This window comes from Pongo pygmaeus, chromosome 23 (assembly GCF_028885625.2).
Source record: "Pongo pygmaeus isolate AG05252 chromosome 23, NHGRI_mPonPyg2-v2.0_pri, whole genome shotgun sequence".
NCBI lineage: Eukaryota > Metazoa > Chordata > Mammalia > Primates > Hominidae > Pongo > Pongo pygmaeus.
Window position 1 is genome coordinate 49,778,366 of NC_085931.1, and position 25,506 is coordinate 49,803,871.

Here is a 25,506-nt window from a genome sequence, read left to right on the forward strand (position 1 = left end):
TCAGAGTAAACAGCATGTTTATTTTGAACATTCAAGTTTACAAAAACAAAAAGGTAACAAAACCATGACACAGATCACACACACACACACACACACACACGCACACATGTTGCAGCTCATGTCAATTTATGTACAAAACAGGGAGAGGAGAAAGGGGCAAGGCTGGGGAGGGGTTGTCAGTAGGGTGCACTAATGTCACAGTGTCAGACAACTTGACATGCTCACTCACACTTAGCCTGGGCCCATGTGAGCCCCTTCCCCACCCAGGGGTTGGGGGTCAGGATGGGAGGTGGGGGTCTGGGGTGGCAGGCAGCTGGAATAAAGGGGTGAAGAGAGTAATCCCTTCTCTGGGAGAGAGCCCCTTTCCAAGTTTACTCAGACCAAGCGTGCTGGGACACACAAAGGAGGGGGGACTCAGTGCTGGGGAGAGGCTGCTGCGTCCTAGAGAGGGCTGAATGCGGTCAGAAGGCTGGGCTTAAGTCTCCCGTGTCCCACTGGGTGGCCTTCAGGGTTGCTCCCCTCCCCGGGCTTCAGCTTCCTCATCTGTAAGATGAGGGCTTTGGCCTCCTCTCAGAGCCCTTCCTGCCCAAATCTGTGGTCCCAGGTGATGCAAAGTGGTGGCAAGGGGATCGGTCCCCTTGGGATGTTGGTGGGGGCACCACATGCCACAAGATGGGAAGATCTGGCAGATAACAGCTGGGAAGCAACTGGTGCAGGGCTTGGCCCCAAGCAAGAGTTGGAGGAGCAGCAATTTCCCTCCCCTTCCCTGCCCAGGACTCGGGAGATGCTCAGCTTCCTTTTCTTTTTTGGCTCTCCTGTGAACTCTAGCTGAGCTAGAGAAGGGCTGAAGCTCTGGCCCATGGTGAGAGGGACACATTCTCTGAAGCAGCTGAGCCCCCTGGTACGGCTTCACCAAGGGGACCCTGGCCCTGGGGCTGGCCCACACCCTGCCTCTGTTCCTTCACTTCAAGCCGTGTGGGCTGGGGAAAGGGGTCGGAACACATCTGGAGCAATGGTGCCCAGATGGCACTCTACACAGATGAGTGGGAACTTGGCCCCTGGACATAACCCCCTTTGGTTTGAAATCCGGGCTCCATCACTCGCTAGCTGATTGACACCAGGCAGATGACATCACCTCTCTGTGCCCCAGTTTTCTCACCTGTCTAACGGAGCCAAGAACGTCCTAACTTAGAACTGTGTTGTGAGATCAACAGGACGGTGCTTGTGCCACACTCACTGCAGTGCCGGACGGCAGGACAAACACGGGGTCTATCGTGGTTATCAGCCAGGAGCAGCTCAGGATGTGATTGGGCCATGTCTGACTCCTCTTTCCCTGTCTGCTTGCATGTGCTCAGGGGCAGCAGAAGATAGGAAGAGCGGGCCCAAACAGTGGTGCTGGGGAAATTTGTTCCTGTTCCTTTTGGAAGGCTGAGTGGGTGATGCGGCACGGGAACAAGGCTTGGACGTCAGAGGTCTCATCTTCACTGTGACAAAGCATAAAGGACTTGGGGTTGTGCGTGTGTGTGGGCTCAAGTGACCACACAAGTGCTGTCACCTCCTTCCTAAGACCCCATCCTTCCCCCAGGTCCTCCACAAGAGCTACCTTCTTCAAAACAATAACAGAAACACATCAAGCTTGGCGTCACTGAAATCGAAGTTCTCAATTCTGCCGTCACCCCAGCAACAGTGCCATTATGATGAGACACTTGACCCAGCACTTGGGTTAATGTCATTGGCTGTTACCGTGGCAACCTAGGTCTCAGCAGGTCTGGCTGAAAGCCCCCATCGCCTTTTCTTCCAGTGGGATTGTACTGGAGGGGCTGGGCAATCTATTTATGGTCTCAAAATGGAAAGAAGGATCTGGGCGCCGGAGGCAATGTGTCTTGGAGGACCTTCCATGGCACTGAGCCCCCCGGCCTGCAGCTCTTGCATCATGTCTCAGGCTAAGTGGCCTCAGGGAGTGGAGATAGGGAACAAAAAGGCAGGCAAAAGGTACAGTGCCCACTTGAGCCAGGGAGCATGCAGCTGCTCAGACACCTGGTAGGTGACTAGCAGGGGAGGGATGCCTCAGCTCTCTATTCTGCTGAAGTGCCCAGGGATAACTTCTTCCCCGCACTTCCTGGGGTGGGGACGCCAAGATGTTTGGGTGTTGCATAAAGGAAGATGTTCAGGTGTCATGTTGGAAAGCATCTGACCTCTCAGATGTCTACCTGCTTAGGTGTAGACTGAACTCAAAGGCCTTCAGGGGCAGGCAACATGGAAGGGGAAGAACACTGAAGAGGGAGTCAGATGCTCTGAGCTCTAGTCCTGGCTCTGCCCCATCATGCTCTGTGATCCTGTGCAGGTCACATGTCCTCCCTGAACTCCCCATTTCTCACAAGCAAGATGCAGATGTGGTGCCAGATGGGGTGGCTTTTCTCATCTCTAAGATTATTATTATTATTATTTTTTGAGACGGAGTCTTGCTCTGTTGCCCAGGCTGGAGTGCAATGGCGTGATCTCGGCTCACTGCAGCCTCCACCTCCTCAGTTCAAGAGATTCTTCTGCCTCAGCCTCCCGAGTAGCTGGGACTACAGGCATGCACCACCTAAGTGGCTAAGTTTTGTATTTTTAGTGGAGATGGGGTTTCACCATGTTGGCCAGGCTGACCTCGAACTCCTGACCTCAAGTGATCTGCCTGTCTCAGCCTCCCAAAGTGCTGGGATTACAGGCATGAGCCACCGTGCCCGGCCTGTCAGCTCTTAAGATTCTGACACTCTCTTGGGGAAGCTGGTGATGACTCAAGGGGACCAGGAAGCCATCAGCCCTTTGAGACACTCTCAGAGAGGCAAGGGTGCCAGGCTGGGGTGATCCAGAGGGAGCTGGTTTTTTACAATCCATGAATGAGGTTAGTCTGCCTTGAACCTTGCCCTGGACTCAGTCTCTGCTGACCCTAACCCATGACTGGCTTCATCCCATCCACTGCCGAGTCCTGGGATCTACCCCTGCTAAGCCCAGGGTCACCAGGGCTTTCCCCACATGTCCACCTGGAATCACAGAGAAGCTCACACCCAATCTGGACAGCAAATGACCAAAGCGAGGGCCTCAGCTCACGAATGAGAAAGGCCAGGCCCAGAGAGGGCAGGGACTTACAGAAGGCCACACAGCACATTAGCAGGGCTGGCTAGGAACCAAGGTCTCCTCCCTCTCACCCAGTGCTCTGCCCACTGCTTCATGCTTCTCCCCACCCTCTCAGCTTCTTCCTTGCTGCCCCAGGACCATGCACAGGGTAGGTAATGTGGCTCTACCAGAGGTGGGGTCTCCTGGGCCATGAGGCCTCTACCTTAGGGCTGCTCCCAGCCCAAGCTGAAGTGGCCCAGGTCCTGTCCTTGGCATGGAGGGAGAGGGATGACTATACCACTGGCCATCACTATGGGTGAGCACAAGGGGTGACTGCAGCCCTTTGGCCTGCTGGGGTCTTTGTCCCCTTCCCTCCAGGCTGGAGCTGGGAAAGGAATGTCCTGGAGACTGAGATGGGGCTGGGCCAGGCACGGAACCAACATTCAAACCGCTACACACAAAGAGAGGAGGAAAGAGGAGGAAGAGGGAGGCATGGGCGGGGTGGGGGAGGCTCCATCGAGATCCCACTGCCCTTGACTGGCAGCTGGTGGAAAGAGAGAGGAGGGTAAGTCTAACCTCTGATGTCCTCGTCATCCCCTTCTACAGCCTGTTGTGGCCCTGAAGGGGAAGACACTGGGCCTCTTGCATGGGGGACAAGGGGGTGGGCGGCCACCCCCACCACTGAGATAGTGGGGTCCCCCCTCATACACAACCCTACCCTACTGGGGGTGCTGCCAGAATTAGTGAAATCAGATGCAATTGATGGGCAGGGAGGGGTGGGGTAAGAGACACTCCAGTGCAGTGCCAGGTGGGCAGGCTCCCACTGTTCACTTGAGACTCTCCTCCCCACTCGGGTGGGGACAGGGGACACACTCACAGGGCAGGGCATTCTGGAGGTGTGGGTACAGGTGAGGGGAAACGGGAGGCACAGCCAGGAGTGGGGCAGGAGGGAAGGCCAGTGCGTGGGCAGGCTGAGGAGGGAATATGACCCCCCTCAAGTCCCCAAAGTGGCAGGCAAGGGAGGGGCCCTGGATGAGGTGGCCCCTCATGCCTTGGCCCTCCCCTTGCAGACATCGAAGGCAGTCTTCGTTGCACCCCCAAAGGCCTCCACCAACTTGTCTTCCCAGGGAAGGACATTGCCCAGCAGTGGCGCGGTGCAGTTGGCAATGCCCAGGACCTGGGCTGGTGTCAGGGCGTGGTCCCACAGGTTAAACTGGGCAATGTCACCGACAAAGGCCTGGGTGGCATCAAACCGGCCGCCCAGGGTATCCTGGGCCAAGACAGCAGCAGAGAAAGGAGAGACATGGAGTGAGGGAGCAGAAAAGACAGGCAGGCTGGCTCACTCAGGCTCTTGTCCCCGAGGAAGCTCCACCTTCAACCCCACTGAAGCCCCGCCCCCAAGGCGCTAGCCCCACCTTCAAGATTCTAGTTCCTTGGGCAGGTCTCTGATCTCTCTGGCCCTCATTCTGCCCATCTGCACAATGAGGAGGTCCAGCCCCAATACCAGCCTGAGCCTTACCTGCTCCTGGCCCAAGATAAGGATTCCGTGAGGCTTGATGGGGTGCCAGGCAGCCAGGTTCTCACCGGAGCCCTGCAGCTCCCCGTCCTGGTAGGCAGACCATAGGCCATCCCTTGTGGTCCAGGCGATGCAGATGTGGTGCCAGCCATTGTCCTTCAGGCTCAGAGGCAGCTGGGCCACCTGGACACAGGTCCCCCAACCCCAGGTCAGAGGTGCCCCAAGGCCCAAGGCCCATGGCTGAGGCAGTGGGGTGGGGCTGGGGAGACCCATGTCCATCCTTCCAGGGCCCGACCCCAGGCCTGACCCTCTCCATCCTCCTGCCTAGTGTCTTTCCCTGACTCCTCTCTCCTCTTTCCTCAAAGACCAAACCAGATCACAAGGGACTCTCTGGTTTTGGTTTTCAGTTGTCACAAGGTAGTTCACTCACTCTCCAACAGGCCTATTAAGGTCACTTGGGGAGAGAGGGATGTCTCATAATCCCAACTTCCCCTGAACACCTCACACAGCACTCAGCACACAGCTGAGGCTCAAGAAGTACTGGCAGGGATTGAGCCTTGGACTCAGAGGCCAGGCTCCAGCATCTGGCCCTGGCTCTGCCACCAACCCCTGTGTGATATGGGGAGGCTGCTCCTTCCTCCCTGGGCCTCAGTTTCCTTATCTGTAAAGTGAGGTCAGACAAGGGATGGCAAATCTACAGCTGCTGCCTCTTCCTCCACCCAGGGCAGACATAGCCAATCAATCACGAGCCTCAATTTAGCTCAGATCCCTCAGCACAGTGCTCTGGAAAGCCACTGCTGATGGGTTAGAGCTGGCCTGTAAGATGAAAGGTGCTTGCTGTCTGTGGATTTGGTGCTCCCAAAGGGCTTCCTTGTCTGGTAAGTTTCCTGAGATCACATTTTTTTTTTTTTTGAGATGGAACTTCACTCTGTTGCCCAGGATAGAGTGCAGTGGTCTGATCTCAGCTCACCACAACCTCCATCTCCTGGTTCAAGCAATTCTCCTCCCTCAGCCTCCCAAGTAGCTGGGATTACAGGCGTGCACCACCACGCCCAACTAATTTTTTTTTTTTTTTTTTTTGTATTTTTAGTAGAAACGGCGGGATTTCACCATGTTGGCCAGTCTGGTCTTGAACTCCTGACCTCAGATGATCCACCCGCCTCAGCCTCTCAGAGTACTGGCATTACAGGCATGAGCCACCTTACCCAGCCTGAGATCACAATTTAATGTAACATTCTCTGAGGCCTACGTGGTGCCTGGCCTTGTTGTGGACGCTGGGGATGTGGAGCTGGTCCTTGCCTTAAATGAGCTGAGTCTGCAGGAAGGGAAGGACTTCGGGGCAATGCTATAAGACAAAATAACGGAGGGCATATGGGAGGTACAGAGGCTGTGAGGCCCAGAGGTAGAGGGGATATGAGAACAGAAGCCACGTCAAAACCCGTCTGGAAGGACAATGGATCCACCATTCCATTGCTAGGCAAATCAAGTGGTGGGCACGGTAGAAGTAAAGGCTTAGAGGCTGGAATAAAAAGGGAACAGTGAGCAGTCTGTTAGACTGGCTCTCAAAAGGACTCTAGAGCGTCCCAGAACAGGGCTGCCCAATGCCCTGTCCAGGGTGCTGAATTCCTTCTAATGAGAACTGAGTGCTGAACTTGGGCCAGGCCAAGGATGGCAGCCAGGGGGTGATGAAGGGTACAAAGCAGCAGGATCTAGATGTAGTCCAGCCACCCACGTGGTCATAGGGTTTATCGGGCCACAAGGGAAAGTCACTGGTCCCTGGATTCATCTCCTTCCTCCTCCTCCTCCCCCTCCAGAATGCCATGAAATGCACCTTCTGCTAAGCTGGGTTCTGATGGGTGTCAATCACTCCTAGTGGCTTTATGTGTTGTGGGCTGGTCACAGGTGGGTACGATATGTGGTATCTGCATTTCCAGGGGGGTCTCAATAGACCACCACGCCTGCAAGGCCCAAAGCAATGTGGCAGGCGGGGGAGGAGCTTTAGGAGTGGATGATAGTGCTGAGATGCTCCCCTTCCTCTCCCCTCAATCACTGTGCTCCTGCCACATCATTCTCCCTGCCTTGTCCTTGTCCTGCCTACCAGCCAGGCTGAAGGAGGGGCATCAGGGAGGGAGGCCTGGGCATGAGGAAGATGGGTGGCCCAAGGGCAGAACAGGGGAGGGGTTAAAAGGTAGTTTCTGGAGCCCAAGACCCTGAATCACATCACATCACAGCAGCTGTGTGGCCAGGGTGTATTATTTCCCCTCTTTGAGCCTCAGTTTCTCCATCTGCAAAATGGGGATAATGAGGGTACCTACTTCCCAGTGCTGTTGGGAAGGTCAAGGGTAATAATGTGAGTAAACTGCTTATTAGCACAGTGACCAGTATAATACAAACAGCTCACAGTTATTGATGTCTGCTAAACGCCAGGCTCTGCTCAAAGCCCTCTACATGCATTTAAGCCACTTCTCACTACAACCCTAAGAGGCAAGAGTTCTTATCATTCCTGCTTTAGAGATAAGGAAACTGAGGCACAGGGCAGGTAGAAGACTAGTCTGAGGTCACACAGTGGTGAAGATGCAGAACCAAGACTCAAACCAGCATTTGGGCCCCAGAGCCTGAGCACAAAACCTTTCTATTCTCCATAGTGGGGAGGGCCCGAGGGGCTGGCTCCAGGGAAGTAGAAGGAACGAGGAGGCCACAAGCACTCCCTTCCTCCCTCCATCCCCAGGTAGGTCTGTGCACCTCCCTTCTCTCTCTCTCTGTTTTTTTTTTTTTTTTGACACGGAGTCTCGCTCTGTCGCCCAGGCTGGAGTGCAGTGGCACGATCTTGGCTCACTGCAAGCTCTACCTCCCGGGTTCTGGCCATTCTCCTGCCTCAGCCTCCCGAGTAGCTGGGACCACAGGCGCCCACCACCATGCCCGGCTAATTTTTTTGTATTTTTAGTAGAGATGGGGTTTCACTGTGTTAGCCAGGATGGTCTCAATCTCCTGACCTCGTGATCTGCCCGCCTCGGCCTCCTAAAGTGCTGGGATTACAGGCGTGAACCACTGCACCCGGGCCACCTCCCTTCTCTTTAAGTCCAGGAGGATGAGCAGAGCCCTGGGGGCAGACACCTGAGCCCTGTCCCATAGCTGGGTCACTGGGGAAGTCACTGGATCTCCAAGAGCTTCACTTGCCTCCCCTGTAAAGTGGAACAACACTTAGAGCCTCTATTATACACAGCCTCTCTTCCGGCAGCCCCATGTCTGGCTTGTCTTTATATTCCCAGAGCCCAGCCTGGCACACAGTAGGTATTTAATGTGTGCTGAATATGCAGAGCAGGAGAATGAAAGAGCCCAGTGTGGAGTGGGCGCTTCTGGAAGGGTGGCCGTCCCCCAGCCAGCCCTCCCCGCCAGCCCTGCCCACCTTGTCGTTGATCAGCAGCTCCATGGGCTCATGGCCCGCCTCTAGCAGTACAATCTCGTTGGCCTGCCCGGGCACCGAGTAGGAGAAGGGGGTGCCCTGGCCAGTGCCGCTGGACCTGGACCGCAACCACATGCAGGCGGTGAATGCGTAGAGCTCGGGCAGCACCTTCCGCACGCGGGCGTACATGTAGTTGTTACGGATGGGGATGCTGATCTTGAAGGCATCTGGAGGACTGTAGGCTGAGGACCCTGAGGGTGGGCAAGGCAGACATGGTGGAGGTCGGTGGACACCGAAAAGGGTGGGGTGGACAGGACATACTTCAGAAAGAAGGCTAACAGCTCCCAGGCACCTGCTGCATGCCCAGTGCCTTCAGGGCCCTCTCTGCTCCACCTCTGTGTTGAGGGGTGTGATTAAAGTGCAGGGGCTCTGGACCTCAGATGTCCTGAGACCAAATCTCGCCTCCCCCACTTCCCAGCCACGTGAGCTTCAACAAATTAAACTTGTTCCTGACCCCTTGGAAGACCCGGGGTAGACGGGCCAGAGGCAGGGCTGAGGAGGGCTGGAGGTTGCTTCTCCTGTCCCTGTGCTCCAGCCAGGATGCTGGCCTTGAACCACCAGACCCTGTCCCTCCCCTGCAGCTGTGCCCCTGCAATGGCCCCTCCATTCTGAAATTTGCTCCCCACCTCTGTTTTCAAGAACTAGCTTGAGGCCTGCCTCCTCCAGGAAGCAGCTTGGATTTTCTTTCTTTTCTTTTCTTTCTTTTTTTTTTTTTCTGAGACAGAGTTTCCCTCTGTTGCCCAGGCTGGAGCGCAGTGGTGCAATCTCAGCTCACTGCGACCTCCACCTCCCAGGCTCAAGCAATTCTCCTGCCCCAGCCTCCCAAGTAGCTGGGGTTACAGGCATGCACCACCACACCCAGCTAATTTTTGCATTTTTAGTAGAAATGGGGTTTTGCCATGATGGCCAGGCTGGCCTTGAACTCCTGACCTCAGGTGATCCGCCCACCTCAACCTCCCAAAGTGTTGGGATAACAGGCATGAGCCACCATGCCTGGACCTGGATTTTCTTCTCCTGAACCCCTGTTCCCCATGTAAGCTGGTCCCAGCTAACTGCTTACCATTTCCCCTGTTCTCCCCAACTCGTCTGTATGCCTCTTAAGGGTGGTCTTCACAAGAATTCAAAGCTGAAAGGTCTTTGAGAGCTCATGAGTCCTAAACCCCTATTTCTCAGATGAGGAAAACTGAGGCCTGGGGAAGGAAGTGAACTTCTGAGGTCACAGAGCAAGCCAGAGACAGATATGCAACCAGGAGCCAGGTCTCCTTATGCTTATACCTGTACCTTGCCCATTATGTTCCTCTGACCCCTTGGCAGTGCCAGGCACAGGTGTTAAACAAAATCCTGACCAATTCATTGAAAATGCTATTTTGTGGGTGGTTAAATGTATGACTGTGGAGTCAGACCTTGTTTGAGGTCTAGACCCACCACTTTTGTCTGTGTGACCTTGAGCATGTCACTTGACTTCTCTGAGCTTCGATTTTCTCATCTGTGAAAACTGTGAAGATTAAATCAGCTGATGTATCAAGTACTTAGCCCACTCCCAGGACACAGTAAGTGCCAGAAAATGAGACCTGTTAATAATGTTGATAATGATAACAATATCTCCCAATGATTCTCTCCACTGTGTGTTCCACAGCCTCCTCCCCACCCTCCCGTCTGTCCATGTTAGCCTCTGGGGAGCATGGATATATTTTTTGAGTGGCCCTCTTCAGGACCCAGGACCCACCGTGCTCTAGCTCAGCCACACGACCCTGCAGGACGTCCAACTCCTTTTCCACTTCCTGCCTCTGCCGGCGGCTGCTGTGGCTGAGGGCCGCACGCTCCTTCTCCAGTGCCAGCACCTGGGCCAGCAGCTGCCCCTCCAGCTGGTCCATCTTGGAGTGCAGGCCGGTGGGCACAGCAGAGACTGGGGCTGGGGTAGCTGAGAGGTTCACACGGGCTGGAAGCTCCTGCTGTTCACAGGGGAGAGAAACAGAAATCAACTGAGGGGAGGAAGGAAAGGCTTGGAACACTCAGATGCCTTCCGCCCCTGCTCAGTGACCCCAGGGGAGCCTCAGCTTCCCCAATATGCAAAATGGGAATGACAATGGCCAACAGCAGGCAACAGATGCATCCTGGGTCCCTGACAGGCTCTGTTCCTGGTGCTGGCGCGTGATGGTGAGCAGCAGGCAGAGCTGGCCCCGGCCCTCAAGGACAGCTCAGCCCGTGGTGGGGGTGTGGGTCCTGGCCATGAGTGCTGTGAAGGACCCCCAGGTGGTTTCAGGGTGCAGTTGGGGCTGAGCGCCCCACCCTAATCCTTCGTAGCAGCAAGGCTAGACACTGATGGGCTGGTAAAGGGGCAGACCATCTTAGTCTTCATTCCCTCACTCAGCAAGCTTCTCTAGAATGGTCCTTGGCAAAAGGCTCTGTATGGCCACTGGGCCCACCCAGGGCGTGAAACAGGGACTTCTGGAGCAGGGCCCCGGTGGCTGGACCATACCAGGGTGGCAGGTGGTTAAAATCACATACTTTGGAGTCAGACAGCCCAGGGTTCAAAACCAGCTTGGTAACCAATCTGCTATGTGACTCTGAGAAAATATCTTGACTTCTCTGAACTTGTTTACTCAAAAGAGAGCTGCACCTATTTGGAGAGTTGTGGGGAGGACTAAGGATTAAGTATCAATAAACAGAGCCTGCTTATTGCAATTGCTGTCTAGGGCAGAGTGTTCCAGGTTAGGCTCTGACATCCCCCATCCAGCCCAGGATGAGGTCTGAGTGTTTAGAGTTCCCCACCACATGCCTGTCTTAAGACCCCAAGGGCAGCAGAACTGGGGAAGGAGCTGGGAGGGTTTCTTTCCCCCTCTCCTGCTGGAAGAAGGCCCCTCTGGGGTGAAGGAAGGCAGGTGAGGCCACAGGTCCAGACTCTTTGAGGGGACAGTCTGTGGCAGGCATGTCACAGAAATGTCAGTAGGAGATGAATAATTCAATGAGCTGCTAGGAGCTAAATTAAACCTTCACCATCCTCCACCATCCTCCTGGTTTCCCCTCCTCCATGGTCCCCGCTACCAGGCCTGATGCTTGCGAACTCCCAGGGGCCTGGGAAGTTTTTGCTCAGTCAGTTCCTTGCTCCCAGGCTTAGGCCCCAGACACGAACTCATTGCATTCTGTGATTCAGTCACTGAGCAAACATTCATAGGGCACCCCCATTGTGCTGGGCACTGCCCCAGATGCTGAAGTTGTGGCTGGAGGTAAAACAGAAAACCAAGAACCCCACCTTTCCTCAGTTTCCTAAGCTGCGAGAGGATGGCCTTGCAGCTTGGGACAAGTACAGAATCCCTTGCCCAGCCTCACTGGCCCAGCCAATGGCCTTGTCAGTCATTTGCTGGGTGACACTGGACACTGCTGGCGGCTGCTGTGACTGAGGGCCACGTGTTCCTTTTGAGCTGTGCACTTCTCCTTAACTTCTCTGAGCCTGTTTTCTAGCTATGGGACAAGGGGAGAAGTGCGTCCCCTGTGTCAGAGTGCTGGGGGCAAAGGACCACTGCCATGCTCAGTGCCCGAGACTTGGAAATGCCAGTGTGGACAGCAATGTGACCTCATTTTGAGGAGTTGCAGGAACCAGCCCTCGGCTCTGCCACTGCCCCGTGAGAGTAGGGGCAGGTGGGCTGACACTCCGGGATCATTTTTCCCCTTCTATAAGACAGGGACATGGACTGCTCAGCCTCCAGGGCTGGTCAGCATTAAATGATGGCGTGTAAGGGAAGTGCCCAGAGCCTGGCCCACAGTGGGTGCCGGGGGCATGGTTTTGGGTGTGTGGGGTAGGTGGGAAGACCGAATGGGACGCTCTTGCTGCCGGCTGAGCCTTAGCAGACACCTTGCAAACATTCTCTCTCTGAATCCACTTAACATGCCAGTGTCCCCATTTCAGGGGCAGGAAAACCAGGGTGAGTTAACCAAGATCACACCAGAAGCAGGAGCAGAGCTGAGATCTGAGCCTAGCAGTCTGGCTCACCCGCCCCCACTGCATCACTCGCCACGCAGCCTCTCTTGGCATCTGCCAGGCAGCCTCTCCAGAAGCCCTATTCCCTCTCTGTCCCACCTGTCCCTTGGCTTCCATGGGAAAGGTGAGGTTGCTTCACAGGGCAGGGGGTCTGGTGCCACTCACACTCAGCAACCCCCCTCTTCTGCTGGCAGTGGGAGGGGCTGAGGATCAACCTCTCCATTCCAGGCTGTAAGATGGGGCAACAGACACAAGTCACTGAGGTCATCCAGGCTGGCTCTGGAAAGGGACCCATGAAAGCAGCGAGAGAGGGGGGACTCTGGCCATCATTATGCACCCCCCCTCACCTCTTGTGTAAGAGGTCATGGCCGCCCAGCCACGCAGATGCCTACTTGGGCACATGAGGCTGGGGCGGAGGCCACGTGAAGGCGGGCATGGGATGGGCGTAGGAGGCTTACGGTGCACTCCCCGCTTACATTCATCTTTGCTTTCCCGAGGGCTCCTTCTGTCAAGGTGCCTATAAACCCTGGCTCTGGTGCAGACTAACCACAAAGCCTTGGTTTCCCTTCCTCTAAAATGGGAACAGGCTGGGCATGGTGGCTCATGTGTGTAATCCCAGCACTTTGGGAGGCCAAGACGGGCGCTTGAGCCCTGGAGTTCGAGACCAGCCTGGGCAACATGGCGAAACCCCATCTCTACAAGAAATACAAAGATTAGCCAGGCATGGTGGTGCATGCCTGTAGCCCCAGCCACTTGGGTGGCTGAGGCAGGAGGATTGCTTAAGCCCGGATGGTTGAGGCTGCGGTGAGTCATGATCATACCACTGCACTCCAGCCTGAGCAACAGAGCGAGACAAAAAAAAAGTGTGTGGGGGGTGAAACAGGCTTCCTCTTGTCCATTCCCAGGACAGATGGAAGGATGGGAGGACAAGTGACAGGCCCTCATGGACTATACAAGCATAATGCCAACTGTGGGGCTTGACTACATTAGCTGATGGGGCGCTCATTACCTCCAGAGCCTTCAAGTGACACTGGATGGCCCACAGGGTGACAGGTTCAGCCACCCACTGCATTTGAGATGGCTGGACTTCCAGGAAGCCTTGGACTGAGGCAATCAGCTCAAGGGGTGCATTTCATCTCAGGGCTGGAAGGGCTGGGGCAGGGTCTCCCCGGGCCCAGGCAGTGTTCTGTCCTCAGTTCCCCACCTGCTCTGTGCCAAGCTTGAGGCCAGAGGGGCATGCGGGAGTGAGGCTGTGCACCAGGCCCATCATAGACACTTGGCATGTGTTTACTCATGAATCCTCGCAGCCGCTCGCTGAGGCTGGCACTCTTCGTATCCCCATATCACAGATGGGAAACCGAGGCAGGAGTCGTTTTGAATTGTCTATAGCAATGGGGCTGGGCCAAGCCAATACCCCTGGAGCCAGCATCTCCTCTCTCCAGCAAAGGCAGAGAGGGAGGAAGACTTGCCAGGAAGAACAGAGGGAGGAAGACCTGCCAGCAAGAACAGGGAGTCGAGGCTATTTAAACAGAAGCTGTTTGGAGGAGAAAACGTGCGGGCTGAGGGGGTGTGCGCTCAAGCTGTTCTTTTGTCAGAGCCACCGGCTCTGCAGCGGCCAGGAAGGCCATGGAGGAGGTGGGCTCGCCGGATCGTGTGTGAGTCCCTCCCCGTCCCAGTGTCTGAATCAGAAGAACACGACTCCCGCACCCCCACTTCCCATCTGCTGTGGGCGCAGGCTGTGCCGCGTGGGCTCCCGGCCTGATGCCAACTGGGCCCCTCACCTAAGATGATGGGGGGAATGATGACGCAGGCACCCCCACTCAGCTCCTGCTGGGGCAGGAAGGTGGAGGCTGGGAACCCATGGCCTGTCCCGCTGGGAGTCCGGGGTGGGGTTTGGTGTAAGTGTGCTGGGCCTAGAGCCAGAGCCCCTTGTTCTAGGCCCAGCTCAGCCATAATGTGCTGGGCTCATTAGCACTCAATCAGAATGCTAACGGCAGCAGCTGTCTCCATCGAGCACTCACTGCATGCCAGGTCCCGCACTAGGGAAGCTCTGTGCAAACAGTTCTAGGCCGCTCTCAACAGCCTGGGGAAGTAGGGAGGCCCACTTAGAGATGAGGGAACTGAGGCTCAGTGCCTGTCTAAGGTCACATACCTGTGACACTGCAGAGCCAGCACTCCAGCCTGGCCTTCCTGATCCTGAAATCTGTGCTCATTCCTCAGGCTCACACTGATGGTCTGGGTCTGTTGGTTGATCTGCCAAGTGGGCACAGTGCTGGTTGCCCTGCCTAACTTGAAGGCAAGCAGGAGAGGTACTAATGGCCACGGGAAGTCTAGAAGGTCCAGAAGGTTGTGTGAGACTATGGCGCAGGGCAGCTTCACAAAGGGAGACTGATAGGAGGGTCCTGCCAGCGTAGGGTGGCTGAGGCTGGGAGGATGCAGGGAAGCCCCACCACCTTAGTCCCACCCGGGGTCTATTCCCTTGCTGCAGGGAGCAGAAGGCAGGTGCAGGACTCCAGGGCCAGTCCCATCCTCTGCACAGCCCACAGACTGTGCTCATTCCTCAGGCCTACACTGCTGGTCTGGGTCTGCTGAGGGTCAGGGTCCCACCCTCTGCACCGCTGCCCCTGGCCAGGATCACCCAGGTAGTGATACTCCCAGCTGGCGGTGAGGCAGAGGCTGTTCTGGGATGGCCAGACCACCAGGTTTTGCCACGGTGGGAGTTTGGGGTCAGAAAGCCTTCTCAGAGAAACCCCATCCTGCCACCCCACCTCCCTCACCAGGGACAGATTGCAGGGGCACCAGGACCAGGTGGAAAGTGAGCAGCCTTCAGGGGGAGCAGTGTGGACCATGGCCCCTCACCTCCCCCATCCAACCATCCCCTGAGTTCTGAGTCCTGCTGGGGCTCACACTTGGGCTCCACCAGCTGAGTGGCCTTGTTATGTAACGGTGCCATGCCTCAGTTTCCCCACTGGCCCCAAAGGGTAAAATAGTAAATCTCATAGCATTGTGGTGAGGATTGACTGAGTTCATAGATAGAAAGCGCTTAGTGTGCGATAGGCATAGGAAGCATCACAGGCGTGTCTACTATTAACGTCGGGACTAACAATTTTTTTTTTTTTTTTTGCGATGGAGTTTCTTTTTTTTTTTTTTTTTTTTTGAGACGGAGTCTCACTGTTGCACAGGCTGGAGTGCAGTGGCACGATCTCTGCTCACTGCAGGCTCCGCCCCCCCGGGGTTCACGCCATTCTCCTGCCTCAGCCTGCCGAGTAGCTGGGACTACAGGTGCCCACCACCTCCCCCGGCTAATTTTTTGTATTTTTAGTAGAGGCGGGGTTTCACTGTGTTAGCCAGGATGGTCTTGATCTCCTGACCTTGTGATGGGGATCAGCTGATTGGAAATGTTTGGTTCTTGAGCCTGGGCAGGGGCCTGGGTAGTAGTATTTATGCCTTTTTGCCCATCCGAAACACTTGACAATGATTTTCTTTTAAAAACAAGAAAACAATCCTAAAGTGGCATCTCTAATGGTTGAATCTAACCCTGCATCTTACCCAGAGCTTCATAAAGTGGTGTCTCTAATGGTTGAATCTAACCCTGCGTCTCGCCCAGAGCTTCACTCAGCTCCTAGCCTTCTCCCTAGTCCTGGCTACTGTCTGCTGGACTGTGCCACAGCTTCCACTCCCACCCTCCACACAGCGGCCAGAGGCAAATCCAGCCATGTTGCTCTCCTGCTTAAAATCCTTCCACAGCCCCCTCTCCCTGCCAATAAAGTCCCTGTCCTCCTGGCTTCAGCCCTCACCTTGACAGGACATAGGCCACGCCCACTGAAAGTCCTCTGCTGCTCAACTGCCCCAAACTCCTTCTCACCCTAAGGCCTCCACACATGCTGTTCCTTCTCCAAGAACATTCTTCCCGCCCCCACCCCTCCTCTGCCCATTGCCTGCTCACCCTCCAGATGGCAGCATCCCTGATGCCTGAACTGAGATGCTCTATAGAGAGAGAAGAGAGCCCTGAGAGCTTCTCTGGCAGGGCTGCAGAGCACTCATCCATCCATCCATCCATCATCCATCCATCCATCCATCCATCCATCCATTCATGTGTGCCGCAGCAACATGGCATCGTAGTTGCAGACACGAACTCTCATGTTAGACAGGCCAGCGTCATTTTCAGCTCCTTGCTTATTAGATCTGTGGCCTTGGGCAAGCTGCTTAACTCCTCCGGCCCTCAGTTACCTTATCTGTAAAACGGGTGTAATAATAGTACCTACCTTTGGGGATATAAATAATGATAAAATGAAAGAACAGATATGAAGTGTGGTCAACCATAAGAGGCAGTACGTGGTTGTCACATTACTATTATTCTTCGCTATTATTGAGAGGCAAGAGAGCATAGTGTGTCATGGTGCAGGCCCTGGAGCCAGACTGCCTGGGTGGAAATGCCAGCTGAGTGAGCTGGACAAGCTTCTGAACCTTTCTGAGCCTCAGTTTCCTCACCTGTAAAACAGAGATAGTAATAGTCCCATAGTTCTTGTGGGATTCAATTGTAAGGCCCTTGACAGGCCTGGTGCAGAGGGTGAGCTCACCCCTGCTGCCTCTTGCCAAGTGCCAGGTGCTGTGGCCCCAAAGGCAGATATGGCCCCATAGTTCCGCAGGTGGCGGTGCTCCCAGCTGGCGGTGAGGCAGAGGCCGTTCTGGGATGGCCAGGCCACCAGGTCTTGCCAAGGTGGAAGTTTGGGGTCAGGAAGCCTTCTCAGAGAAACCCCATGCTGCCACCCCGCCTTCCTCTCCAGGGACAGGCCCAGCAGGTGGCTCCACCTCCTCCCGCCCAGGCGGGGAACAGGTGAGTGGTGGGCAAAGGACAGGGTGGTTTTGATCATCCTGGTCTCCTAGTGCCACTTTGGAGCTGAAGGAAAGAAGACGAATGGGGAGGAGGATGAGGAAGAAGGAGCAGGGATGGGGTTGGCCGTGTACCTCCCGGGTCCGAGACCCCAGACCGTGTCTAAAGACCCCTCTGGCCCCAGGCCCCTTACTCCTCCCTTCAAAAGTCCCTCCTGTCAGGCTGCTGCTTCCAGAAGCCCAGCTGGGAGTTCTGCTGAGGTCCTGCCTGCCCACACACCTTCCGGGCCCCAAAAATCCTCAGCAGATGGAGGTCCCCCACCTCTAGCCCACTTCAGTGAGAAATCCTGGCTTGGTCTTGACTCAGCCTCTGTGGCTGTGGGCAGGTCCCTCAGCCTCTCTGAGCCTCAGCTTCCCCTGGAGTGACACAAGGGCTGTGGAAGCACATAAGTGCTCCCACCTTGGGTTGGTTGCTTCTATCCCTGTCCCCAGAGTTCCATGGGAATGATGTGCCCAAGACTGTCCTGGAGAGACTCCCCCCCCGGCCCCGGCACCCCACATTCTTCACTCTGTGAGGAGCACCGACCTCTGAGTTCATTCCACCTCCTACAGGCAAAGATATACAAAATGGCCAATAAACATAAGAAAAGGTGCTCAACATCATGAATCATCAGAGCAATACAAATTAAAACCACAGTGAGTGCACTACACGCCCACCGAAACGGGAATGTTTTTAAAATGACCATACCGAGTTTGGCGAGGTTTACATGCAGGCGGGCTTGTAAACTCTCTCAGCTACTGTGGGGAAATGTTTGGCTGTACCTTCCGATGCTAAATATACACCCCTCTTGCAACCCACTCCTGTGGCTCGATCCAGGGAGAAACGAGGGCTGACAGCCGCCAACAGATATCCCAAGAATGTTTACAGCAGCCTTATTTGTAAATCAGAAACAACCCACCGATCCATCCACAGAAGAACGGGTAAATGAATTAAGGCTCGTCGGCGCAACGGAACACCACATGGCAATGAAAACGGCAATCCTCCGTGGGTACACACAACAAGCCTGGATGCCACAGACGTGACACTGAATGAAAAATCACCAGACGCAAGGGTGCACAGCTGTCTGCGTCCATTTGTACGAAGTCCAAACACAGGCAAAACTGACTACGGTGACAGGAGCCAGAATAGCCGCTGCCTTTGGAAGGCTACTGTCTTTGGGGGCACCAGGGAGCCTTCTGGGGGTGCTGGAAGTGTTCCAATTCCTGATCTGGCTGGCGCTTTCACAGGGGTATCCATCCATAAATTTTCATCGAGCTGTCCACTTATGATTTGTGTCTGTTTAAGCGAGACCTGTGACTTCTTACGTATCTTGAATGTAAGATAAACCTCAAAATAAGCCACACAGGCTTTTTTATTTTATTTATTTATTTTTTGAGACGGAGTCTTGCTGTGTTCCCCAGGCTGGAGTGCAGTGGTGCAATCTCGGCTCACTGCAACCTCAGCCTCCCGGGTTCAAGCGATTCTCCTGCCTCAGTCCCCTGAGTAGCTGGGACTATAGGCGCCCACCACCACGCCCGGCTAATTTTTTGTATTTTTAGTAGAGACGGGGTTTCACCGTGTTAGCCAGGATGGTCTTGATCTCCTGACCTCGTGATCTGCCCGCCTCAGCTTCCCAAAGTGCTGGGATTACAGGCGTGAGCCACCGCGCCCGGCACCCACAGGCTTTCAAATCTCCATTTCAGACAGGAAACTGAGGCTGAGAAAGTTAAGCACCTTGCCTGAGGTCACAGAATTCTCAAGTGACAGAGCTGGAATTTGCACCCAAGTGATCTGGCCCTGGAGTCTGTACCAGGAACATGTTCCACACTGCAGCTTTCTCAGGGCTGGAGGGGGCACTGTGGGGGAGGGAGGACACTGTGGGTCCACATCCTCCAACCAAAGCCCAATAGCAGAAGCCCTCTCTCCACATTCCACAGCCCCCAGCCATTCCCTTCTCCCAAGCCCTCCTCACTGCCAAACAGGCAGGGTCAGGGAAACCAGTGCCCACTGGGCAGAAGCTTCTAGAATGGGCAGCAAAGTCAGAGAAAAGCAAAGACAACCAATGGAATTTAGAGAAGACACCAAGAGATCCTCGAAGCTGCAGTTTATCTGCAGATTTCCCAGGGAAACATAGTTCTGGGAGTGGGTGGAAGGGGCTTGAGGGCGGTACACACATGTAACCCCCACAAACACAACTACACCTCACACAATCCCTATTTAGAAGCCTTCTGCCCAAGAACTCAGAATGTAGAGCCTAAGGGGACTGGGAATTAGCTCCTCCTCCCACCTGTTTTACAGATAAGAAAACCAAGGCACCAAGAGGGAAAGTGATTAGTCTAAAGTCACAAGCAAGAACCCAAGCCTGTGCCTCCCAGCCTTTCTATTTCAGAGACTTATTTATTTTTATTTTTTATTTTATTTTATTTTTTTTGAGACAGAGTTTCGCTCTGTTGCCCAGGCTGGAGTGCAGTGGCATGATCTCGGCTCACTGCAACCTCTGCCTCCTGGGTTCAAGTGACTCTTCTGCCTCAACTTCCCAAGCAGCTGGGACCACAGGCACGCGCCACCATACTTGGCTAATTTTTGTATTTTGAAGTAGAGACAGGGTTTTGCCATGTTGGCCAGGCTGGTCTTGAACTCCTGACCTCAAGTGATCTGCTGGCCTCGGCCTCCCAAAGTGCTGGGATTACAGGTGTGAGCCACCACGCCTGACCTATTTCAGAGACTTTTTAGAGCTGGAAGCATGTTTAGGGAGTATCTGGCCTGCTGTATCATTCATTGTATGGAGGAGAAAACCGAAGCTGGTGGGGGGCGGGGCAGGGATTTGCCTGGGTCTGTGTCCTTCACCGTCTCTGAGCTTCTATTTGCTCATCTGTAAGATGGGAATGCGTTCAGCCTCTATCATAGGACTGAAGACTGAATAAGCTAATATGTATCTAGTAAGTGTCTAATAAGTGTTATTTATTATCAGCAGCAGCAGCAGCAGCAGCAGTGAAGGTCTTGCAGCAAGTCTCCTGGCTCTCTAGCTGGTCAGCAGGACAAGCCTTGAGGACTGGCCTCCACCCCTCTCACTCTGGGCTCCGAGGCAGAAATGGTCCAGGACAGTGACTAGCACAGGCGTCGCCCTCACCTGTCTATTTTTTTTTTTTTTTTTTTTTTTTTGAGACAGAGTCTCGCTCTGTTGCCCAGGCTGGAGTGCAGTGGCACGATCTCGGCTCACTGCAAGCTCCGCCTCCCGGGTTCACGCCGTTCTCCTGCCTCAGCCTCCTGAGCAGCTGGGACTACAGGTGCCTGCCACCACGCCCGGCTAATTTTTTGTATTTTTAGTAGAGACGGGGTTTCACTGTGTTAGCCAGGATGGTCTCGATCTCCTGACCTCGTGATCTGCCCACCTCAGCCTCCCAAATTGTTGGGATTACAGGTGTGAGCCACTGCACCCAGCTCATCTGTCTTTCTCATGCTCCCAAAGGTGGGTGACGTCTGACCCCTCCAGATGGGTCTAGAGTTGGTGATGAAGAACGACGGCTCTACAGCCAGACAGTGGGCTCCACTGCTGCCTTGCGGCCAGTTCCTTAACCTCTCTGAACCTTGGTTTCTTTGTACCTCCCTCATAGAGATTTTACAAGGATTAAATAAGATAATGCACTGTGCCTGCCGCATAGTAAGTGCTCAGTAAGTGTTCACTATAATGGTTATTTGGCTCCCACTCCAGGATGGGAGGAGGCAATCAGCTTGCCGGGCTGGGTTAAGGATGTGGTTTATGCCAAAGAAATGCTGTTGAAATTAATCTTGAAGTTCCATTGTATACATACATTAAATTAGCACAAAAATGGAACAGGGGAACACGCATGCATGGCCTGTAGCCGCATCAATGGGCCAACTCTTGGAAAGTGGCTCCTGGCCTCAGCCATAAAAAGTCAGTATTGGCCAGGCACAGTGGCTCACGCCTGTAATCCCAGCACTTTGGGAGGCTGAGGCGGGTGGATCACCTGAGATCAGGAGTTTGAGACCAGCCTGGCCAACATGGTAAAACCCCATCTCTATTTAAAAAACAAGAATTAGCTGGGCATGGTGGCACATGCCTGTAGTCCGAGCTACTCAGGAGGCTAAGGCAGGAGAATCGCTTGAACCTAGAAGGCAGAGGTTGCAATGAGCCAAGATTGTGCCACTGCACTCCAACCTGGGCGACAGAGCTAGACTCTGTCTCAAAAAAAAAAAAAAAAAAAAAAAAAAAATCAATATCCTCTGACCCAGTACCCAATAATACCACTCCTGGGAATTCAGCCTAAAAAAATCAACAGACTTAAAAACAAACAAACAAACAGCTCTCTGCATGAAATGGATCCTGCAATGAACATCTGGAAGAAAAATAATTAGAAACAACCTACATCTCCAGTAACAGGAGCCGGTCAAGTGACTGATGGATAGGGAGCTGCAGATGAATCCCAGGATATTATGGCATCATTAAAATGGTAATTACACAGCAGCTCTCAAACAATGGCTGCATATGGATAAGGACTGAAAGAGCATTGCAAAAAAGGAGAAAATGATGCAATCGAATGCAGTGCTTTCCCCAAAACCTTTTGATTTATTTCAATGAACAACAATAACAACACAAATAAAAATGGAAAAGAAGACACTTTCCCCTAAGCCCTTAAATGTGGCTCCCACTTGAGGCTTTGGGGAGAGGACAGGCCAATCAGACCTTCCCTTCCCTTTTGTAGGAGGGGTGGTGATGCAGGGATGTGCCTGGGGGGGACCAGCAGGGAAGTGTGACGACTATGGAAGCCCAGGTGGGGATAGGAAGGGGACAGAGTGTGAACAGGGAGGGCTCCTGAGAGGAGGTGTCCTTGGAGCAGACTCTAAGATGAGGAGCAGGAATGTGCTGGGGGTGATCCAGGCAGAGGCAGGAATGAACTGAGAGAGGGGTCAGGAGCGGGGGCCAGATCCAAAGTGGTAGCCTAGGAGCAGGCCGAGGAGTTAGGAGAGCCCCGTGGTGGGCTTAAGGAAGACCCCTGGGGCTGCCTGGAGGAGGATGGAGGGAAAGGTGTGCCTGGAGTCTTGAGACCAGACGAGGCTGCTGCAAGCGTGTACAGAGATGAGGCCAATCAGAACTAGGGGGAGAGGGAGGGGCCAAGGTTGGTTTCTCAGGGCACGTGGAGGTACCCGGTTCAAGCTGAAACACAGTGTGGTCAGGGGGCTGATGGGACAACCAGAGGGAGATGCTCAGGAGGCCGATGTGTTGATGGGTCTGGAGCTTGGAAAGGAAACCTGGGCTGGACACTGAGTTTGGTTTGGGGCCCCTCCGTGGAATGGGTGTGGGAATCCTCAGGGCATGGCTGAGTGCACCCAGGGAAAGTGAGGGCCAAGACGGGCACACCCCTTAAAGGAGGAGGACCCTGCAAGGAGACAGAGGCAGCAGACAGAGGGAGGAGGAGGGCTGCTGTGAGAGGCGGCTGGAAGCCCAGGGCATGGAGACCTGCAAGAGGGGATGATCCGCAGGGTCAGGTGTCAGAGAGCGTTCCCCCAAGATAAGGACTGAGAAGTCCTCATTTGCATCTTGGGGACATTAGCTTTCAGTGTATCCTGGCAAGGAAAGGAGACCCCGAAAGTCTGGGCACTTTGAGGATACTGAATGAGAAGAGGGGAGAGATTGGACAGTGGCTAACGGGTGCATGGGACTCTGCTGAGGCAAGTGGTCTCACCCTGTGTCTGCTGGGCTTCAGCTCCAGCCCCAGCCCCAGCCCCTCCCTGAGGCCCCCAAAAAACTAGCTGTGGCTGTTGCCATGCTCAGAAAGCAGACCTGGTGGCCAAGCAGGCCCCCGCCCTTCTCTGTCTGTGGCTGCTGCACTCAGAAAAGAAGAGAAGGTATATAAGGGGAAGCCAGGGCTCCTCCAGCCTGGAAGGCTGACCTTTTGCCAAATTCCAGCTGCCAGGATCCCCCCAACCTCAGCGGGCTAACCGGAAGGGAGGCCACCCTGCCAAGTGCTGCAGGTGCTGGGGCACAGGTCCAAGGCAGGTCCAAGCCTGCCAGCCCCAGACGTGGGAGGAGCCACCTGTGCCATCTGGGCGTGGGGGCACGGGCTATGGCAGGCACGAGGAATTTTATTTAATGAAAGTCAAAAACTGTTTTTTACATGACTAAAACCTGTTGCCTAAAACCTGTTTGTTCCTATTTTGAGTTTTGGCTGTATTTTAAAAATGAGTAATATTATAGCTTAATGATAAAAATAGCCATCACTCAAATTGACTGAACATACCGGTGTGCTAGGCACTATTCTTGGCCTTTCATATAAAGTACTTAATCCTCCTAATATCCCAGTGAGGTAGGTGCTATTACTATCCGCATTTTACAAGCGAGAAAACTAAGACTTCCCTTCATTGCATACTTTCAGCTTTTTCCTGATTATTTTCCTGCTCTCGGTTCTCTCATCCTAGAAATCCCCCAGAGCTGGAGTCGGGGAAGAGGTGGGTATGGGCCCGGCTTTTCTCCTGCCTCTGCCACCTCTCTTAGGACGTTTCTGAGCTGAGTTTTCTCATCTGTAAGGTGAGGGGTTGGCTGCAATGGCTGATTGGCTGCACTCTGACACCCTGTGGGGAGGGTGCTGCCACCAGTACAGACGTCCTGGAGGGCTGTCAGACCACGACATCCTCAGCCTTGCGGGTGGGCATCACCAGTTCTGCTTGCCCAGGATTTAACTTAAACAGCCCCGGGAGTAAGGGGTCCCTGCATTTACTCCCCGCCTCCCTCCTCCCTCCAACTTGCCTGCTGCACTCCACCTGGGTGGAGGTAGCAGAGGGGGCAGCGCGGGCTTTGGCCTGTTGCTCCCTCTTCCTTCCACAGATCTGATTTTTTTGCTTAACCCCCTTCCTTGTGGTCTGGAAGTCAGTCCATGGCTGGGGTAGTGAATGTGTCCCGGATGTTTGTCCTGCCCAGTCTGTCTGCCTTGCACTTCTGGGAGCCCCAAATTCATTCTTACAGGGAGGAAGGTGGCCATGGGACTCCAGGGGGGAAATGACGGGCCCAGGGTCACATGAGAGCCAAGAGTGGGTTCCCCCATGCTGGACCCCTTGTGTCTGACCCCAAGCCTAAGTCAGGAAAGCCTGGAAAAGGTGAGTGGAGGAGGAGGAGCTCGGTGGGGTCCTGTTCTCCATTCAGCCCCCACCCAAGAGCTGTGGGCTTCCAGGTGTGTGAGGCTGGGTGCCTGGCACCTGAGCTCCTGCGGTTTGGGTCATAGTCTGAGCCAGAGTGGGAGATTTACGGTAGGGAGGTGGTGAGGGGCTCCCAGGTTTGTCTTATGGGGCACTCTGTTCCCGGCTCTGTGTAATGAGCGGAGGACCCCAAGTCCTTTGTACAACGCATCCATCTCCTGGCCATAAAGTGTGAGCGTGGAGCTGGGCTGATTTGGGGGTGTCCGGAAGAAGGAAATGAAAGGGACATTTAATGAGGTCCTAAGTACGTGCCAAGCATTTTCACACACCTACATTTGATTCAATTTCCACTACAAGTGGACACTGTTATACCTATTTTACAGACACAGAAACTGAGGCTCAGAGAGGTGCCTGGAGAGGGAAAAGGGTGGGGAGCGAATCTTTCTGGCGCGTCCCCTGTGCCTCAGTCACCGTGCCAGACGCCTGCCCGCGTTCCCTATAGAAATCCCCCCGCCTCGCCAGTGAGGAAGGCGCGATCGTCCCCGGAACACAGACGGGAGACCAGAGGCTCGGGGACCGCAGGGCGACCGCGGCCGGGCGGCCCCTCACACCACCCGGGCCGCTCCCCCGACGGCGCGCGGCGCTCACCTCCAGGCGGTCGATGCGGTCCCGCAGGGCGCGCACGGCGTCCTCCAGCTCCAGAATGAGCACAGGCGAGTCCCAGGGCCCGTCGGCCATGGTGTCGCGGCGGGGCCCGGCGCCCTGGAGGCCGCGCGGCAGGCCGCTCTCGCAGCGGCCCAGCTTGCCGGTGAGCTCACGGATGGTGTCCTGGTCGGCGCGGATGCGCGCCTCCTGCTGCAGCGCCGTCTGGCGCAGCTGTTCGGCCGTGCTCTGCAGCAGCAGCAGCTCTTCGCGCTCGCCCGGCGCAGCGCCCGCCGCGTCCCCCTGCTGGGCCCCCGACGGGCAGGCAGCCGCCAGCGGCGTGCACAGGAAGCGGCTGAACAGGGGCCCGGGCGGCAGCGGGTGCGCGCTGGCCGCGGGTGCCCCGGGCAGCGCTGGGGGCCCGGCTGAACCGCCCGCGCCGTGCAGCGCGCTCAGGCTCCGCTGCGGGCCCGGGGACGCGGCGGCGCCCGAGGCGACCGAGGCGTTGTCGGCGCCGCCGGGCAGCGCCCGCGCCGGGCTGGCCGCCAGGGGCACGCTGGCGATGATGCAGATGACGGCACCGAGGAACGCCAGCATGCCCGCGGCCAGCAGCACGGCCAGGAACTTCAGCGTGAGGCGGGCGGCGGGGGAGCCCTAGGCCCCCGGAAGGCGCGGCGGCGGGGTCGGGGCGCGGAGCCCGGGCGCGCTGGGCCGAGCGGGGCAGGCGCGGGAGCCGGAGCCGGAGCCGGAGCTGTCGCCGCGGCCGCTGCTGCCGCCGCTCT

General features: G+C 55.3%; 1 protein-coding gene across 2 annotated transcripts; it reads right to left on the reverse strand.

Moving 5' to 3' along the window:
• NPTXR (neuronal pentraxin receptor) lies at positions 1 to 25,506 on the reverse strand. Of its 2 annotated transcripts, none has more exons than XM_054470448.2 (5): positions 24,731 to 25,506; positions 9,805 to 10,030; positions 8,022 to 8,269; positions 4,619 to 4,798; positions 1 to 4,369 (listed from the first exon to the last, which is right to left on the reverse strand). In XM_054470448.2, exons 1-5 carry the CDS (start codon positions 25,319 to 25,321, stop codon positions 4,145 to 4,147), a joined length of 1,470 nt encoding a protein of 489 aa, XP_054326423.1. In that variant the 5' UTR covers positions 25,322 to 25,506; the 3' UTR covers positions 1 to 4,144. The 2 variants fall into 2 exon arrangements, with proteins under 2 accessions (XP_054326423.1, XP_054326424.1); XM_054470449.2 differs by having other exon boundaries at positions 9,805 to 10,027; positions 24,731 to 25,476.